Source organism: Schistocerca nitens, chromosome 6 (assembly GCF_023898315.1).
Source record: "Schistocerca nitens isolate TAMUIC-IGC-003100 chromosome 6, iqSchNite1.1, whole genome shotgun sequence".
NCBI classification, from domain to species: Eukaryota; Metazoa; Arthropoda; class Insecta; order Orthoptera; family Acrididae; genus Schistocerca; species Schistocerca nitens.
This window is the reverse complement of record NC_064619.1, coordinates 454,238,889-454,260,287: the sequence shown is the minus strand read 5'-3', so window position 1 is coordinate 454,260,287 and position 21,399 is coordinate 454,238,889. Positions and strand designations below refer to the sequence as shown.

The window sequence follows — 21,399 nt, the reverse complement described above, 5'->3', positions numbered from 1 at the left end:
GGAATATGAACAATGATGTAACTTATTTTTCACTTATATGAAGTGCTGTTAGGAAAGAAAAAAGAAAAAACATACTTTGTTGTTGTAGAATTATATTGCTGATTATTTTTAAGTGACCGCATGGTGTATGTAGATGATTATACATGAAATGGTTCATGGGTTTTAATACCTTAATTTACTAATCGTATGTGTATTCTGTTTTCAAGACTTGGTTCTCATGATGTGCCAGCTGTATGCCAACACAATTCTTCCGTTGCTGCATCTGTAGGGCGGAGAGATTTGGTGCAGACCTGGTCCTTAGCAGGACTAGCTGCAACTCCAGCAATGGTGGGACCTACAGAACAAGAAGACGATGTTCCCTGGTCACATCACCCATTTGGAAGGCAATTGGTGGAATCCTTGTAAGCCCTAAGAAAAATCTGAACTTACAGGAAGTGGTGGTGGGGGCTTTGGTGGTGGTGGCAGTACTAGTACTCTTGGCAATAGATTGTTTTGTAATGGATATTTGCTGTAACTATTAATTTGTATGTGCCTCTTTTCCCTATTCACATCTTATAAATTCTAGTTATGTTTCCCATTACATGAATGTTGCTTCTGGGCTACTGCTGCCATATTTGATGCACTACTTCGATGTCTCACTTTTTGAATAATGTGAAGAGAAAGTTCTGGGATTGTACGAGTTGTTTTTGAGTAAATTGTGGCTCAAGGCAAAAAAAATAGTTTTGTAAAATTTTTAAGAATAATGGAATATTAGTTGAGATTTATCTTTTGCATGAGTTATTATTAATAGCAAAACTTTTATTACTTTACCACTGACTGCCAAAATTTGTTTATGCACATTCATTTTTTTAAACCCATTTTATTTACATGTAACATTGCAAGATTCTTTGTGCATGAATGTTATTTCCCCATCTCTCAACACTTATCCCTCCTGTGCCAAAATGAAGTAAACCTTGGTTTGTCTTTGAACTTGAATAGCCATCATTAAGGATAGTGCTATTGTAAATGAGAGAAGATAAACAAAGGTTAAGTTATCACTTGTAAATAACATAGAAAGCAATGAAATAATTACAGTCAGAAAAATGAATTAGTATCTTAAAAGTTTGTTTGCTGTTACATCCAGAACACACAACAATATTGCTTCCAGGACAATACTCAGTTGCTTAGTTGTTTTAATTTTAAAACAGAATGTTGTAAGCATCCACTGTACTGCCTGCATAAGTGGTCAGAACTGTTGCAGGCACTTCAACATCAAACGAATATGTATTCCTGTCTCAGTCATTTGATTTGAGCTTTCAGCACATCTTATTGGATACCCAACTAACTCTGTAATTTTATTTTCTCCAACTTATATCTGTATGTGCCCTCTGCTTTTTCTGTTTTAATGGACCTCTTATGTTTTTTTTTTCTATTTGTTTATGGCTCATCTATCCAATATTCTTCTCAGAAACTGAGTTTTTTCACATAATGTATTGTTTTCCTTCCTTTCTGCAAACATGCTTTAAAATTGTGCCATGCCATTGGTCATACAGGCTTACACTTTTTACAGTACAACATAATACTCCTTGGGATCCTATTAATATAAAATATCTCCTAGTTGTAGGAGCCCTGCACACCAGCTGAAGACTGTATTCTTATACCTAGAAGTGTATATTAATTATCAAATCTTGAGCAGTAAACACAAATTTTGTAAGAGTAAATATTATTAAACATTTATATTCTAAGACTAACAAGGCTTGTAGAGTGTTTAGCCTTCCACCCCAAAGCCTTGATTAAAATGACAGATTTTGAGGTTTGGTACATATCATATGCTGAAACTGAATGTTAAATTAATTTAAAACTGTATCAGGGAATTTTCTAAGTAAAAAATATGTTCTGGTTATGTGATGAAAACCCTGAGAGTACAAAAACCATGGCCAAGTGTCATGGTCACAGGGACATATAAGGATTTCACACCCTGACTCTTCATCACTGGTGAAAGACCAATTTTTGCTTGTTCTTGAATTGTTCTACCAACAAAATTTGTATTAAACTACAGTGCACAGGATGTAAACAAACTACATATACAAAATTTTAGAGCTTTAGAGGAGATAAAAAGAACCCTTTCTTTATGTGATAAAAATGTCACAGGTGCACTGTTTGTCCACTAAGGTTCCATCAAGGTTTTGTCGCTAGTGATATTCAAAGATAGTGTGAAAACTACTGTGATATGAATACTGTTTTTGGAGATGTTGCTGATAATGTTGTCTATTTACATTAATGCAAACTCACACCAGCGTATCACTGACTACATAACATGCTTGAAGAAATAGGTATTTCGCAAACAGTGGCTGCAGCTGTAGCCAAATGGACAACCAGCTTTTCTGGAATGGAACAAGTGAGGTCAGGAGAATGTCATGGTTACAGTATTGGTCCAGCCCTCGCTTTGGTTTCTTTCATTGTTCAGGGTCAGTACCATGGCCACTACATGTTTCTGACCTCACTTCTATGTATTTTTGTGTATGTGAAGGGGAGGTGAAATGTTTGGAGTACAAGACACTCATGTGGGTGAAGGTGCAGCCATTATTCGTGAAACATCTGTTTGTTTTGTGTATGTTAGACAATCATTTCCAGCAATATGTTTGTAATTCTGGGGAAAATAGGAGTAAGCTATAGGAGAAGATGGGTCGTACGCAAGAAACGAGAGGAAAAAAATAGGATTGGAAGACCAAGAATGAAGTGCTCAGATTAAGAAGGGTGTAAGACAGGGATGTAGTCTTTTGCACCTATTGTTCAATCTATACATCAAAGAGGCAATGATGGAACTAAAAGATAAGTTCAAGTTTAGGATTAGAATTCAGGGTGAAAGGATATTGATGATAAGACTCACTGTTGACATTGCTAATCTCAGCGAAGGTGAAGAAGAATTACAGGATCTTTTTAATGGAATGAACGGTCTAATGAGTACACAAAATGGATCAAGAATGAACCAGAAAAATATGAAAGTAATGAGAAGTAGCAGAAATGAGAATAGTCAGAAATTTAACACCAAAATTGTGAAGTAGACAAAGTTAAGGCATTCTGCTACCTTGAAGGCAAAATAACCTATAATGGATGAAACAAGGATGATATAAAAAGGAGACTAGCACAGGCATTCCTGGCCAAGAGATCAAGCATAGCCTTTAATTTGAGAAAGAAATTTCTGAGAACGTACATTTGGAGCTCAGCATCACACGTTGGTGAATCATGGATAGTGGCAAACCAGAATGGAAGAGAATCGAAGTGTTTGAGATATGGTGCTACAGAAGAATGTTGAAAATCAGGTGGACTGATAAAATAAAGAATGAGGAATCACTGAAGAAAGGAACTTACAGAAAACACTGATTAGAAGAAGGGATAGGATGATAGGACACTTGTTTAGGCATGAGAGGGAGCTGTAGACAGTAAAAACTGTAGGGGAAGACATATATTGGAGTACATCTAGCAAATAGTTGAGCATGTATGTGCAAGTACCACTGTGAGAAGAGGTGGTTACTTAGGAGTGGAGAGGAGGAAGGGGAGGGGGGGGGGGACAGCAACAATCATTAGCACACAGGTGCCAGTTATGTATTAATGTATTAATGTGAGTGTTTGACATTTTCAACAGCATCTGTAAAATAATACTCATAACATGGCAGTTAATAATGATGATCGTGTTCTACGGTTCAATGACCTGGTGCAAATATTTCAGTTGGATGCCACATTGGTGATTTGCATTTCCGTGAGCCAGTTGCAACCTGCATACTGTTGTGGTCTTCTATCCAAGCACTAACCGGACCTGACATTGCTTAACTTTGGTGATCAGGTGAGAACCAGTGTATTCAACATTACAAGGCCACTGGCACCCACACCATTTGATGACCATTTCTGAACATCAGTAGCATCAAGACCTTTGTGATCCAGTAACGGGGAAGCAGTTAACCTTCAACATTTTCATAACATTAAAAAGGTGTTTCTTGTTATCTGCTCTATGCACTCTAAAATTCTGCAAGTCTAATTTTTTTTTATTTTTTTTATTTTTTTTAACACTCTGTGGATAGCCTTATGTGTTATCATCAACTGATAATGGCCCCACAGGTGATGATCTTCGCAATTAGCTATTGTTTGTTTGACAAATATAGAGTGGAAATGCAGTGCTGGTCATTAAAACTTACCGCCATGAAATAATCATACAACAAATACAAATATTAGAGTGGCATGAAGTATTCTATGTGCTTAAGTATACCAATAATTAGCATTTCAGCACAACTCCACAAAGTAGGTAAGAGTAACGCCACTTGCATTTTGTATGTATGCAGTGGGCATCTCATTCAGAAATTGTGTTTAAATTTTGATTGTTTTGCCTCGTGTAATAAGAAGAAACATCTATTAGCACATGTTGGAATTAGACAGCAACAGGATTGTGGCCTGTCGAGGCTACAGTTCGTTGTTCTTCGATATTGCTGTTGCGCTGTTCAGGACCCTACCACTGTCTTGTGAGCATGGAGTCAGTCAGTTAAGCCCCTTTTACACAGTCATCTTTCTTGTCTCAATTGCCTACTCGGGACAAGTGCATCTACTGCAGCTCCACTTTTATTTTATTGCCATACTGAGTCTCGCCTGTTTTAAGTAATCATTTTCATTTACACATCAGCACCAAAATTTCTGTTGTTGTGAGAGCTGTGTGCTGTACAGTTTGGCATCTGAATGGTGAAAGTGAGGTTATGAGTGACCATCCTTTTTATGGAAAAATCGAAATATAGTAACAAAATTTAGAACTAAGCAGTGACAATAGAATTTATTAATGACCGAAGCAGAATACGTAATGGAAGTTCTTGTCACAGTTGTGTGGTAAACTGTTCACACTCATGAGAACTGAAAGAATGGGAAAAGTATCATCCGAACATTTCAGAACATATTCAGGTATTTGCTCAAGAAAATACATCTTGCAAACACATTAGACAATATGTAGAACACAGTAAATAGTGCCTTTTAGTTTTACCCTTTTCTATCTTCTTCTTCTCCTCCCCCCCCCCTCCCCCAAATGCCAAATAACAACAAAAATAATTATTTTTCTTGTACAATAATCCTGACTTTCTCACTGTTGAAATAATTTTCATTAAAAGACATTTACCTGTTTATGTTCTTTTTTGTGCACAGTTTGTACATCCTCTTGGATGCGTCCCAGTTGTGTGTACAGCACCACAGTGGACATATCTGTGAGCGAAGGGCCTGATGAGAATAAATGTTTCCAGATTACGTTTTTCATCATCATATGGGTCCAACAGCTGATGTAATAGCATGGGATGCCATTGAATGCTCAACATTATAACATTTAGTTCTCACATGTCATATTTGTATACCATCAGTTATATTTCTGATGTGTTAAGGTCAGGGGGCATTGCCCTGTCTTTGATGTTTGATGATATCATTCACCAAGATACAAGGGATATTTCACAAAAAGAGCATACTATTTTTTATCTACACTTTTTCTCCCTAATATCTCTTTACAGTCCTTCAGTATGGTCTCCCTGCTTCTCTGTGGCTGAATCCCAATGTCTTGGAAGCTCTGTTATTCCATACAGGCCACCACTTCTGTACATCAGTTTGAATGGCTCCGGCAACAGTGGTAGAAAGCTCTTCCAGAGAAAGATAATGATGTCCACATGTAGGTTTTTTTCAACTTCCAGAACAAGTTAAAGTCTGGTGGACTCGTGTCCAGGCTTTAGGGAGGTTGTAGCAATAGTTCCCATCTACATTGGTGCAGTGTTTGGGCTGCAACATTGCCAAATATGTGGACGAGCATTGTCATGGAGAACGAGTGGCCCAGATTCGAGCAACTGAGGTTGCTCTTCAACAGTCAAACAGTGTGGGAGACACCTCGCAGAAATTTTTCTATTCTTTAAATTATTTGTTCTTCTGAGAGTTCCTTACAAGTAGTACAGCAATATTCTTCCAGAGCATCTGCTAAAAGTTTCATACTTCATTCATCTGGTGACGTTTGTGGCCTTCCGGGTCTTGGATTATCATCTATGCTTATACAACTGTCATGAAAACGATTCAACTAACATGAAACTATACCACAGTTCACTGTAAACCCACCACAAACTATGCTTAACACACTGTGGATTTCTGTGAGGTTTTTGCCACATAAAGTTTTGATCTTGTTGTACGACCTCTGGTCTTCAACAGTCACAGTACCCAAGACCCCTGCAGGGTCCATTTCTACCTCTCGCCAATTTTACATTATTACACTGCAAAAAACAAAAACCTTTGCTGCTTCCTCAAGCTACCAACTACATCTGACATAATTTCCACTGTTGTTGTGTCAGATAGTCCCTAGTAATATCAATCTGTGCATTAGTTATAAAACATCCCTCTTAACACGAGACTATAAATTGCCCACACTGTCCTAACCTATCTTGATACAGAGGGTGTTTGGCTGTTGCCCTGGCCAGCATGTTCTCCCTCTCATTGAAAACAGCTGCTCGTGGATCGTCAAGATAATGAAACATCACCTTTCACCAGCCACTATGACTGATGAACTCTGGCACAGAGTGGAGCAGAAAAGAGTGATGCATTTCTCATCCAGTCTCAGTCCGGCACCCAGTTGGGTTACAGCCATTCTCACTTCCTGTTTACTAAATTTTACAACTTGTGTTCACTGAAATCACCTACAAATTAAATTATGAATTATTCCTAATACTCTACACACACACACACACACACACACACACACACACACACACACACACAGTAAGTAAAATTTTGTTATTTGCAATTGCTCCTGCTGTTTCAGTGTTATTGACCAGCAGTGTATTCGTAAAAATACAAGGGGTGGATACAAGTAGTGGTAACACTGCTCTAGCATCATATCGCTGAGTCGGTGAGCTGCCATCTGTGTTGACACAATAAAGGCCTGTGAGACAAGTTAGTACAGTGAGCGAGGACAATATTCTGTCAATCTACAGCAGTGTGTAGACCGTTGAATGTCATATCAGTATTGCAAACACGCTAACATCATGTTTATAAAGATAGAGCAATGTTATTGGCTCAAAATTGAAGTGACATGAGGTTGGAGTATGCAAGAATGTTTCCAGGGACTGTGTGAAGCGTCTGGTGACACAGAATTGCCATACAGCTCAGTCACACAGTGAATTAAAGCGTTCAGATTAGGCAGAGATGCTGCGAAGGGTCACCCCTGTACAGGACAAACCTACATGGGGACAGGCCTTGTTGGATGCTGATTGCCACTGACCTGTGCCTGAGTTATCAGCAGAAGTTGGAGTATGCCACGAAACTGTGCTCCTCATTCTGCACAACATTCTTGAGTACCACAAAATTGCCGTACATTGGATACCCATTGAAATATCTGAGATGCAACAATGGCACTGATGTACTGTCGCACGGGATTTGTTGGGCCAGTATGAAAGGAAAAGTAATGACTTTTTTTGATGCATCATCAGTATTAAGGAAACCTGTTCATGCTTGTATGAATCAAACTTGAAACACCAATCCAATGAATGGAGGCATCCCGGTTCTCCTCGTCCACAGAAAGTGCATGATACACAAAGTGCTGTGAAGGTGATGTTCATTGTGGTGACATATGACACTGAGGGGTAATACTGCATAACCCTGTACCACCAAGAGTGACAGTAGATGTTGCCTACAAGTGCACAGTCCTGCAACACCATCTTCACCTAGTGCTTTGGTGAAAGCAATAACATTTCATTCTGCATGACAATGCACAATACCACACTGCTGCTGCTGTCCAGAACCTCTTCTGCCCCTGGCAGAGGTAGAATCTGGAACATCCACTGTACTCACTTGAGGTGAGTCCCTGTGATTACGATTTCTTTGCCAAAGTGGAAGAACCACTGCGAGGGATACAGTGCAACACCAGAGGTTACATTATCCGTGCCGTAGGACGGTCAGTATGGGACATCAGAAATAGAAGTGGAGATGGTATACGATGTGTAACTATAAATACCTCTGTCATTAAAGTCATTTCAGAGCAGAATAATAGTTCTCAATACTTTATATTCAGCCCTTGTATCTGAACATACTGCCATTTTCAAATTCGTCTCTTAAGCTACCGCTGTGTAAGGTGTTAAGAATAGTTGTATCTTAGTAACGAAATTGCTGTGTCAGTACAGACTACCTATTAATGTAGTTGTTTATTTGCCCTTTAATTTTTTTCAAATTTTTTGCTTACTTAAAGCTAAATTTTGTGTTTCATTGTACTTTAAAAACTGTTAATTGCTCTCTATAATTTTTCAGAATTGCTCATTATGCTAAACAGTCAGATATTCAGACAGCAGCTATGTTGTGCTGTATATTTAGTACCCGTCCAGAGAGCCAAGAAATTCGTAAACATAAACATCTAAGCAAGTCTGTCAATGTCAGTGTAAGTATAACTACTTTCATTTCAGTTTATTCATTAAGTAGTGATCAATCTCTAAAAAACTGAAAGCCGACTTGGTGTTATCTCAGTTAGACTGGCTGTCAATCATGGTTCCTGTGATAAATTAATAACTGAATGAAGAATCCTTCAAAGCATCAGGCAGTAGTTGCTGTTGCATCAGTGAAATATGAGATAAAGAAGTTAGAAAGTTAGGATTCACATATGTCATTTTCTTAGGTTATCTGCTCAGTTATGAGGCAAAATTTTAAGCATTACAGAGAAACAGTTCTCAGGAAATGCTAAATCTACACAATTGGATGCAAGGAGTAGATAACAATGCAAATGAATGAGAAAAAAATACACATTATAAATTAACAATATAAGGAAAAGATAGATTGCTACTTTCCATAAGTTGCAGACAGGCACAACTACAAGACGTTTACATTCTTATATGTGTAGTTGTGTTTTATTTGTGCCTGTCTGCAACTTAACTTGTCATCTTTAAGGTAAGCAGTAATCTGTATTTTCCTTACATTGTTGATATTCTAACCCGTAGTTTCCATTGTTTAATTATAAATTAGGCATATATAGAAGTTATCTGAACAGAGATAATGGATAGTAAGCAAATGTGAGAGAGGAAGCAGTATCATATAATACTATATAACGAGAAGAGTCAAATAGGTCACATCAGGGAGAAAATGTATCCTTTCAGACTGTAGAATGTGAGATGTGGCAGCCATGCCGTATGTGTTACATTCTTGGGCAGTTTATTCTGCCCTAGGTGCTGGATATTTCCGATGTGCTTGACATTTCTCTCTGTGCCTTGAATGTGCATCTTAGGAAGTTAAGAATATGTATTTACACCATTTACATTCATAAGTCATATGTTTGTTCAACAAGTGTACAGCTGTGGTTGTATATTTTTTACATTGTGGGAAACTTCAGTTGAGAAAACTGGAATAGCAAGGAGACATGTTGGCTGGCCATTACTTGACCTCAGGAGATGAAATTTCAATTACTGCTGATAGAAATGATTAAAAAACTTTTTAAGGTTTTAGGACCTGTTTTCCTTCATCAAGGAGGAAAGAGCTGACATCAAGTTGAGAGGGATCTCCCCACCACCTCCTCCTATCCTCCCCTCTTCTCCTCTCCTGACCTCCCTCATCCCTCCCCCTCCCTTCCCCTCCCCAATTCAGAGATGATACAAGATGAACAATTCTGAATGGACACAACAGAACACTCTTCCCTGAACTCTGAAGGCTGACCAACACATACTCACATCCTGCCATTCTCCAAGACATAACCTCCATTACTTATACTTTTACTTTTTTATCTTCATCTTGCTGCTGCCTCCCCCCCTCTTTTTCTGCATTCTTCCAGTTCCTGATGGAATTATTCATTTAATTTTTCATTTACCTTCCTCTTTAATTTGTCCTGATTTCTCTCTTTCCCTTCTATCAGCTCTGAACTGAAGGTGGCACAGTGCTCGTCTTTGACCTCCTATTCTTTCTGACACCTTCCCCTTTATATTTGTCTCCCCTCATCTTCATAGCAGGTAGGTTGCTCTCAACCTGCTGTTTGAACAATCTCTTGCTCCTTTCAAACTTTTGTCAATGAATCCCTCTTTTCTTCGCGATGAAGGAACACAAATGTTCTGAATGCTCAGAAAGTTTTTTCTACTTTCAAATGTTATTTCAAGAGTATTGCAAATTATGCCTCCTGAGTGTAGGTAATTGCCAACCATTTCTGTCTCCTTGTAGGTGAATGTATATTGCACATTCTTGTAATAGAAGACTGGACCAAATGATTTACTGTTGGATTGTTCTGTGTGGTACAGTTTGAAGTATCAAAAGCACAATATTTATTTTCAGTAGTGGAAATTTCTCGATGGAAAAATATGTAAAATGAGGAAAAGGCAACCATTCACCTATAACAGAACAATGCATGGTGCACAGAAACATGTAACAGAAAACGGTATTCACCCTAGTTTCTGAACTCTTGTTCTTTTTTTAGCAAGAGTATGCACATTCACACAAACAACCCCACAGACACCCAAACACACTCTCCCATAGTAGCAGTGAGTCTTATTATTGAATATCAATTATTGAAAGCAGTTGCCTGAGCATGTGGAGGGCGGGTTAGGGAAGGATGCGCAATGTAAGGAGCGGGTAGTGGGATAGTGTGAAGCAGGTCTTTTGACAGTTGACTCAGTGGCTGCACAAGATGAAAAAGAACTCAGAGGGTTGACATATAAGAAATAAATGGATGGATAGATAGATAGAGGGATGTGGGGGTAGGAAAGGAAAGGAAATAGGGGGGAGGGGGGGAGTAGAGGAAGGTGGCGATGAGAAGAGGGGTATCTACATCATGATATTTTATTGTATATACATATACAATCTGTGGTGTTTAAAGAACATGAAAGAGTGGCGAGAATAGGGCAGTAGTTTTGACATTGAGCTGACTCTGCACTGCAGCTTCTTCTTCTTCTTCTTCTTCTTCAGGTTTTTTAAAAATAATTGTGAGTTTCAATGTAATAACAATATAATAGCAACAGTCAAGCACTCAGCCTGCATATTAAGGACTGAACTGCTATTGCTATTAACCACTTGTGTCACACTTCAGCTGCTGTGGCACTCTACTGCAGTTTGAGAGTAAAAGAAAATACCAAAATACTGAAATTAGACTGACATGATTATAAATTATCAAGAAGGGAGAGAGAACTAGAGACTCAAACACGCCCAGGACTAGAGTGGGGTCAACTGTAAAATCTTATGAACATGTAATTACCACATGCATTATTTTGAGACATTAGATTCATGAGAAGGATGCAATGATAATGCAGCCAGCATAAAATAGGAATTTTACTCAAACTGAAATGCATCTCTAGAGGCTGAGGTTTATCCCCTGAGCATAGTTTTGACAGTGTTAGCATACTGTCAAAGTGTTGATAAATAAATTTCCATATTTTACAGCTAAGTAATTCTACTTATGTAATTTTGCTTCAGATTTCTCTTCAGAAGTTGCATAAAGAGCAAAATGTGTGTGACTTTGTGTCACATTAATTTCTTCATTGTTCACATATTAGTAGATAAAAATGGGTTATTCTTAATGGACTGCAAATGATGTCCCAAAGATTTGTTCAGTACTCATTTAGAAAACAGTAAATACATCTGTTTATTTAGAGAACAATTAAAGTACTGAACTACAAAGTCTACAATGGAAATGACTCATCTTTGCAGAATTATGCATACACAGGTTTAATAGACTAAGCAGTCTTTTAAAACTTCCATCTGAAAGTGATGCAATGTATGCGTGGGAATAGTGATCATTGTTAAAGTTCTGAAGAGCTATATTCCTCTATCAGCATATGAAATTTGTACATATGTAAAATATATACAGGGTGAATCACCAACTATTGCCACCTAGAATAATTCCAAAAGTATGACAGTAGCTGAAAAGTTTGTGGGACAAATGTTGTATGGTACAACTGGGGCCATAATATGACATTGGTTTTTTGTTGCTAGGTAGGGTCGCATCAGAGATATGAAGACCAACTTTGTTTTTTTAAATGGGATGCTGTAGTTTGGCAGTTATTTTCTTATATCGAAACGAATCCAGTGATATGTTCAGTAAGGTCTTTGAAGTCAATGAACATCAAAAAGGTGGCATGAACGTCCATTTACAGAAGGTGTTCGAAGTAATGACCATTGGTAGCAATGAAGTGCTGCAATTTTCTTATCATGGATTGAGTAGATTCCTTATCGCTTCGGCACTTATCAAAGCACGTGCTCTGACAATTCTCTCTCGTATATCGTGCAAATAGTAAATATTCACCGAATACAGCGTATCCCTCTAACGTGCCATTGACACATAAACACCATTTGACAGTTTCACAATGCAACACTAATAGGAACGGTAAGACTAGTATTGTCGAATCAAGCGAAAGTGTGTGATGTCTTCCTTCGAAGAGCAAATCGATATGCTTCTCATTTATGGAGAATGCCAACGACTTTCAGTGAGAGCTAGAGACTTACACACCGAAAGATTTTCTCAACTTACTCACCCTACACGTTGTACACTTAAATAGGTATATGATAAATTGAGAACAACTGGATCTTTAATGCATCAGAAACGTATCCGGCAAAGGAAAGTTACTAATGAGGAAAAGGTAATTGGTACTCTCGCCACTGTGATTCGAGATCCTTGTGTTAGTTCGCATCAAATCGCAAGGGAATCTGGCATGAGCAAGAGTAGTAGTGTTCATGTTCTGCATCGCCATAAATATCATCCTCACCATATCAGTCTCCACCAACAATTAACTGGTATGGATTGTATGCATCGCATTGAATTCTGCTGATGGGCTTGGCTTAACTTCATATTCAGAGGGATGACACATTTATTAATTTGATTTTATTTACTGATGAGGCTACATTCATGAACCATGGAAATGTTAGTTTGCATAAAATGCATTATTGGGCAACTGAAAATCCATGTTGGCTGCATCAAGTTGCACACCAAAAACTGTGCTTGGTGAATATATGGTGTGGCATTCTGGAGGACTGAATTATAGGCCCCTATTTCATTGAAGGAAATCTTAATGGTAGGTAGTACACCACATTCTTGGAAGAAATACCTTTAGGAACAAGGAACAGAATGTGGCATCAACACGATGGGTGTCCGACACATTTTTCACTGATGGCTAGAAATGAGTTTCAGATACAATTCCAAAATCGTCAGATTAGACGCGGAGGAGATGTGTCGTTGCCGGCTCGTTCGCCAGACTTGATGCCTCTTGAATTTTTCTTGTGGGGATTTGTAAAAGACATTGTTTATAAAGACATTCCAACTACATCTGAAGATATCTGAGAGAGAATTGTCATAGCCTGTGCTTCGATAAGCGCTGATGTGATAAGGAATGCCACTCAGTCCATGATAAGAAGATTTGCAGCAGTGCATTGATACCAATGGTCCATTCTTCGAACACCATCTGTAGATGGATGTTCATGCCACCTTTGTGACCTTCGTTGACCTTCAGAAACCTTACTGTTACACATCATGAATTCGTCTCGATAGCCACTATCAGAAAATGAATGCCAAATTATAGCATCCCATTAAAAAAAAAAAAGTTGGCCTTCGTATCTCTGAAGCATCCCCACCTAGCAAGAAAAAACCAACGTCATATTATGGCCCCTGTTGTCTCATGCAACTTTTGTCCCAAAAACTTTTCAATTCCTGCCATACTTTCAGAGTTATTCTTGGTGACAATAGTTAGTGACCCACCCTGTATATATCTGTACACACTCAAATGCTGATTGCAGTGGTAGTATTCACTTATATAGATGCATTGTCATTCACAATTTTTTTCTGTTCAGTACTGTACTACAGTATCCACCATTTGTGTATTGTTTTTCACTGGTTCAGCAAATAAAAAATGTAGGCTTATATATGTATTTTATCATCAAAATGTTTAATAATAAAAACTTATGTCCTAAAGAAGTTAATTACTTATTGCAGAAATGAATCACTGTTTTCTTGTGCATTAACATTATCCTTTCTAGTAGTGTTCATGTTACCTTACTCACCATCTGGCAGGGCCCTGTTTTGTATGGGTATCTTACTCTTACTCTGATCTGAAACTTCTCCGAGTGGGGTGTTGAAGACTTACAATAATCTGCCTGTAACCAACAATCTCACCATGATAGTCAATCATTTTTTGTAAAACTTGAGACAAATGAAGGGTAATTCGTAAGCCAACCTGTACTTAATTTACAATTACTTGCAACACAGATTGTGGCAAAACTTAATGTCCCACAAAAATATGACAAAATGCTTTCTTCTTTACACTGGTCAGCCAGAACATTATGGCCACTTACCTTCTATAGACATAAACCCATCCAGGTGATAGCAGCATCACCTAGCAAGGAACGCCTGCTAGTCAGACACTAGCACAGTGCATGTAGTATCAGTGAGTGTGACGTCCGTGTGTAGAATGGGGAAGGTATGCAATCTGTCTGAGTTTGACTAAGGGCAGATTGTGGTGGCCCAGAGGATCGGCACAAGCATTTTGGAAAATGCATGACTTGTTGGGTGTTTGAGGGGTGCTGTGGCGAGTGTCTTTAGCAAAACCAAGGTGAAATCATGTTAAGTCATCATGGGATTGGGTGGCCACTCGTCATTACGGGTGTCGGACATTGTAGGCTGGGCAGACTGGTAGGACAGGTGGCGAACTGCGGTGGAACTAATGTCAGACTTTAATGATGATGGACTGTGTGAATGCACAGTGCACGGGACACTCCTAACGACGGGCCTCCACAGCCAACGACCCATGCATGTGCCAATCATAACACTACACTGTCGATAACTATCACTGCAATGGGAACATGACCATCGGCTCTGGATGTTGTCACAGTGGTAGAGTGTTGCATGAATCCCAATACATTCATCATCATGCTGATGGCAGGGCACGAATCCATTGTTTCTAGGGGAACAAGTCCTTGACGTCTGTACTGCAGTATTGGGCAAGCTGGTGGTGTCCCCATTATGCTCTGGGGAACATTCATGTTGGGAACCATGGACCCAGTGGAACTCATGCAAGGCACCATGGTAGCCAAGGAGTATTGTACACTAATTACAGAACACATACACCCCTTCATGACGATGACGTTCCCGCCAAGGCCAGGAGTGTGATGGAGTGGTTAAAGAAACACAGTGATGGGTTCCAATTGATGTTCTGGCCCCCAACTCGTGAGATCTGATCCCAAGTCAATGCATCTGGGATGTGATTGAACATTGCGTCCAATATCATCACCTCCTTCCCAGGAATTTATGGGAATTAGATGGCTTGTGCGTGCAGATGTGTTGCAAACTCCCTCCAGTGACCTACCGAGGCCTCATTGCTTCTGTGCCATGAAGTGTTGTCACTGTTTTCTGTGCTAAAGGTGGACATACCAGCTATTAGGTAGGAGGTTGTAATGTTCTGGTTGATCAGTGTACACATGTGGATGTGATCACGATACTCCTCTTCCTGACTCTTAGATGCACTTGTGAAAAGGATTGCGATATGAATCCTTCTGTATGAAAATCTGTGGTACCCTGGAAATGATAGCTTGCTATGAAGTGCACATAAGCTATTCCCTTACTGGAGTCACTAAGCCTCTGGTGGTTTCATGGAAGCAATCTGAGTGAGTGTGAGAACAACCTGGTTCATATAACTGAAAGCCAGAATTCTCTAATTATTGACCAGGAAACATATTATTTACCTCATCAGACATTTTGGTTCAGTGTCTCCTCATCATGGTTGGAGTATCAGCAAAGAGTTCTTCCACCTACATCTTCTGTTTACAACAGTCGACCATAATTTTATCCATTTGTCACTTGTCTATGACTGTTATTAATTATAATAAATGAAATTCACCCGTCAGAATGTCCTTTGTTAAAGGCTACTTGTTTTGTAATATTAATCCTCATCTTTAGGCATCTGGTAATGCAACTACATTATTGGACTATTGAACCATAAAGTAAATTAAATTAGTTGAGATTCAGAGTAATATCCGAACAGTGAAACAGTTTTCATCAAATCATAACTCACTTGACCATGGACAGTTAACAATAACTTGGCATAGAGTGTGTTACCAGTCTCCACTTACGGGCTGTGGTATCTGTTAAGAAAAATGACAAGTATTACTTTCCAAGCTACTATGTGTTAAAAATGTAGGAATGAGCAACTTTTAACAGAAACTCCCAGACATACAGGATCATCCTTAATTTTCCTCATCCATTTAATAATTTCCTTTGTATTACTATATATTACGTGTAGTATTAGAAAAGAAAATTTTGTTCTTCCTTTGTGTGTCCTCATTGGGCTTAAAGTGCCATTACTGCACTGGTAGGCTGAGATTTGTGTTACACTTCATCTTCCATATCATGAATTCAAATTTTATTTCAGTTTCTCTCCTTTTTTCATTATAAATGTATGCATAGTTTACATACTAGACTTCTAATACCTGGTACTATATTAATTCAGGGTGATTACTCTTCTGTAAGATCCGAAATTCTCAGGGAAATATATTTTACATGAAAAAATCAAGGAATTTCAGGAATTGCATAAAATCTCAGGGAATTCTGGGTTTTTAACCTAGCGTTGAACTTGAATTTTATACTGTTTTATGAATCACAAATTTTTAAATACTGATAACTCAAAATATATTAGTTATGTGAATATTATTCCATATAAATTATCAATATTTAAAAAAATGCCAAACTACTGCTTATGGGTGGTGTATAGCTCAAGTAAGAGGAAAGAAAAGTAATTATTGTGGTATGCTCTCGCCAGCCCCCTCTGCTTCCCATCAGTCACCATTAATGTATCAGGTGTTTCTTGACACAATCTTCCTCCTTGCACCTAGAATTGTGAGAGAATTTTTTTTCTGAGTTTGAGTAGCAACCTTGTAAAAGTAATGAAATTTTGTTCACATTAATCCATGAGCTGTATATTTCAATTAAAATAACTTTGTGATTGATGGATGTCAGTGTTGCGGAGTAGAGTTGCTAGCTTGTGTATAACAGGCCATGTGCTTGTGAGATCAATACTTTCAATTGCATTCCAAAAAAGTGCCAACCAGCTGTTGTGACATAGTGGGGAGGACAGAGCTTGTTGGTGTAGCATGGGGACAGTGATGCTAATGATACTGTACTCACACTTTTAAAGCAGTGAAATGACCATTCAGTCACACACATCTTGAAGTAACAAATAAGTGGAAAAATTGGAAGATGCGAACACAACTGAATTTTTGGTAATACACTATACCATTAACCCAAGCCCACCACTTATATCTGAATCCCTGTCACTATCATCCTTGTGGTCACTAGCATTGTCAGAATTTAATGAACTAATAAGTTGTTCAGTGTTATTTGCCCTAAACATTCATCTCCCGTGTTTTCATTATTATTTGCTTTGTGTGTTTTACAACATTACAACAATATGATGACTTAAATATGGTTTATAGCATTCTTTCCTAACCTTTTCACTTCTGCCAGCATACAGTTTCTATTGTTCCTTGCCGCATAACCATTAAAATTGATCCCATATGAGTTCAATGAAATTGATATGGTGGCTATCTGAGGATCTTAGGAATATATACCTACTTTAATTTTTTTTTTTCTAGTTCATTTAAAACATTAGAACCAAAGTTGGTTTATTATGAGCCACGAGGTCCAATAATTCACTCTTTCTGCAGTTGCCTGGTATGAGAATGTTTTTATGTTGTAATAGTAAGTCAAGAATGTATTTTTTTCCAGAAGCTACTGTAGGCACCTTATTGTAGATAGTCGAATGATATGTAGCATTGTCCATAACTGTTACTGAAGGTTTTCTTAAGTTTCTCACACTGAATCCTTTAACCACACTAAAATTTGTCTACATTAATTTCTTCGTGGTAATCAGCAGTTTTCTTCTAATTGAATTCCCAATTTTTTATATTATTTCATATAGAAATAAACTCAACACTCAATTTAAATAATTATTAAAGTAATAAAAGATTAATAATATCTAAAATGAGGGACATTTCTTTTATGACCACATTTTTACAAGAATATAGTCTTCTTACAGAAAAAATAACAAATAAACTTAAAAAGACAAAAGAGTAAGAAAATATAAAACACGTTCCACTGTGTATTTGAACACACTACTCTTCTGTTTCCACTTCAGTGCTTTATTCTTATCCTGATGTGTCACACAGACAGTTTGCCTCATTTAATCTTATTAGATTACACTGTTACTGGAAAGTGAATGCAGGTGTGACTGATCTGATAAATTACATAAGAAATAGAAACTCAAAACACACAACTGAATCCGGCATAGTATGGAAGAATAGCTTTGATTATGGTGTGGAGAGACAGATGGTGACTATGTAAATTATAGTTACACCACATTGTAATGAGATACGGTTCTCCTTCCACCCTTAAAAACAAATTTAGTATGGGAGCTATATTTCATGTACAGTAACATTTGACGTGAATGTAAAGTACCAAACCACATTTTTGCTACATATTTTCCTAATTAAGTGCTGTAGATGTCTCAATTTCAGAACAACATAATAATTATAGATCTATAATGGAAAGATAACCCATTCATTATCACACTACAATATGGGACTGTAATGTGCGAAAGAATTAGAATTTTTGACAAAATACCGTCTTTATGATCAGCTGATAAAGGTTGTGAATCTGATATTGTACTGTACTTCCTGTCAGCCCCTCCTGACCTCTGTGACCAGCCATGCCTGACCCTCTCCCACACACTATGACAGTTGTCAAGGCTCTGCTGCTTGTACCTGCAGAACAGACAACACAGCAAGCATGTCGAGTCCAAGAAACAACTGCGATTGACTGATGCGCAGCTCTGACTGATCATCTCACTGAAATGCCAATCACAAAACTATTTTAATTGAAATATAGTTTCTAAATCTTTGATACCGACATTAAGCTTGTAAATAGTGAAAATATAAGATCTGAATGGGAAGCAGGAGAAAAAAAAATCCGGGCAAGATGAAAAATAGGCAAAGAAAAAGGCTGTTTTAAACTATGTCCATAAACATAACTGCCCCAGTGGTAATTATTACTGTAGGTCTGAAGTTCCACCTATTTTTGTAAAACGCTTCGCTTCTTAGTTTCCTTCCTCAAACATGTTGCAGTACGTATGTGTGTCTCATTAATGGGTCCTTATTTTTATCGCACGTTGTAGTTGCTAATTTGTTTGGTTTGAAAAACACATTGATTCCTTTTCTTGAGTTGTGAGTTGCCTATCATGGTTATCATCCCCCCTCCCCTTTCCTCAATTAGTATACTTCTTCGTGTGCATATGCTCATCATGTGAAAACAAAGACACAAAAACACTTCTTTAAGCTCCAGAACCAAACTTTCTTCAGTAATTAATGATAAAGCAAAAGAGAGTCTACATCACTGCAAATTTAGACTCCAGTATTGGAGAAATGTTAAATCTGGTGGTAATGCAACATTTGTTGAAAATGTAGTCTAACACTCTGCAATACTAACCTGTGGGAGAAAGAATAAAAGGAAATATAAATCAATAAAAATGAAAGGGGAGCAAAAGGAAGAAAGAGAAAGGTATCAGCCAAATACATAATGATATTTTTTCTTCTATATGTATGTTTGTTCTTGGCCCAACTCTCAATAGTCTTAAGTGACACCTTCTATATTGTTTCTCTCAGCCTCATTTCGTCTTTGACGTGATAGAATAAATTTTTATTATTTGGTAGAGAGCTGATAGCAGTTTACCATTTTTGAGATCATTTTATTTGCAGGTACATTTATAAATTTTGTATTATTTTTAAAATTATGTTTGATGTTAATGTATCTTCAAACAAATGTGTGGACAACTGCACTGGAGAGACAATTATATTCTGAGAATTGGTAATTTAATAATATAGCTAGGCAGAAGGAAATCATCTATTTACTAGTTGGTCTGGTGAAACAACTGGGCCAAGGCTGATTGAAATATGATGAATCTCTGGCCTTTGCAAGCACCAGCTCCTTTATCAACAGCCAAAGGTACAACAGGAGAAGGGAAAGATTTAGATGACACCTAGAAGTGGAATGTTAAACATGTTCTCAGACACCTTGATAAAAGTGAGACCCAAGACACAGAGTTGGGAGTCAGAAATAACAATGAGCCATAGCAATGAAGATTTATATCTGCATCCCAACCAGTGAACTGTGGATTATGGTTGTTGCATTCCACTGCCAGTTCAGTTCCAGTTACATATCCTGTTTGTGTCTTGGGAACTAATGGGTTTGGGTGCCTTTTACCCGGTTTTGTTATAAACAATATTCATCTAAAACTTTGCCCTTCTTTCTTTCCTTTAGCTCTCAGCAAAGGAGCCAATGGTTGTGAATGCTTGAGACTGATTATGTTTTGTTTGTCTTAGATTTTGTCATCCCTGCCTGAATTTTTGAAATCTAGGGTACTGGTAAGTAGTTGCTTCTATTCTAACTCTTATACAATTAATTGGTGTTGGAATTACATCTTTTGTCTTTATATTATAATTTTCATCAGTACCATGCTGTGATGAAAGTATTTTGTTGCCGTATTGTCAAATATCTTTAGTATTTTGTAGTTGACACTCAAATCAACAGAGAGCACATGAATATTTTTCTGACTTTACCGAGTTTGAGATATAAATAAAATAAATGAAAAGTAAAATGCGCAGAGAGAGAGAGAGAGAGAGAGAGAGAGAGAGAGAGAGAGAGAGAGAGACTGACTCAATATACTTAGAGAAACATATTAAGCATTAGAGAGATTAGAAAAGATGAGATTTTTTGCAAATAAATAAGCTTTTTGTATTGTCATGAAATGAGACTTGCATACTTGTTTCTGGGCTTATATATCTTTTATATTAATCTCAGTCATCCTTACAGTTTCCTGATGTAATATGGGGGCATAGGAGGTGGGAAATACCTATTTTTGAGTGGCATACTTACTTTTGAATGGTTAATAATAGAACAATTTACTGTAATCTTAGAAACAGGGTACTATTTGCTGCAATATAATAGTAATTTTTGCTCTTAGGTGTATTTATTTGCTGGGTATCAGCCTGTTCTAGATCTAATGACACATTACTGACAGTCAGTAGCATCATGTGATGTTAAATACCAATATACGCACTTTATTATTGTATCACAACGCTTGGTCTCAGTAATTTCTATTGCAGCAATAACTTCACTGTATGCTGAAAAAGTCGGTTATGTGGCATGAGATGATCAGTTTTTTCTCTTTTAAATCTCTGTTATTATCCCCTACTTGCTATCAAGCAATATCTCTTTGGAGGAGGATATGGTTTTATACCTAAAATCATGCTACTAATTACATTTTTGTCTGACATAACATAATTATTGACATCTTCATTCCTTTGTGGCATGCCTGAATCATGTGTCACTCTCAAAATTTGTAGTGTACATTTTACACTATGTTGTGTGCCTCA

The 21,399-nt window shown here is 37.6% G+C and overlaps 1 protein-coding gene across 3 annotated transcripts in view; it reads left to right on the top strand.

The window, feature by feature from the left end:
- Positions 1–21,399, top strand: part of LOC126262522 (GATOR complex protein WDR59) — a 299,723-nt gene that overhangs the window by 156,672 nt on the left and 121,652 nt on the right. For 2 of the 3 annotated variants that reach the window (XM_049959194.1, XM_049959195.1), the window contains exons 16-17: positions 207–401; positions 8,278–8,404. In XM_049959194.1, the coding sequence (XP_049815151.1) occupies positions 207–401; positions 8,278–8,404 (322 nt within the window). Of the gene's footprint in view, positions 1–206; positions 402–8,277; positions 8,405–20,346; positions 20,389–21,399 lie in introns of all 3 variants that reach the window. The other variant, XM_049959192.1, reaches the window with a different exon arrangement.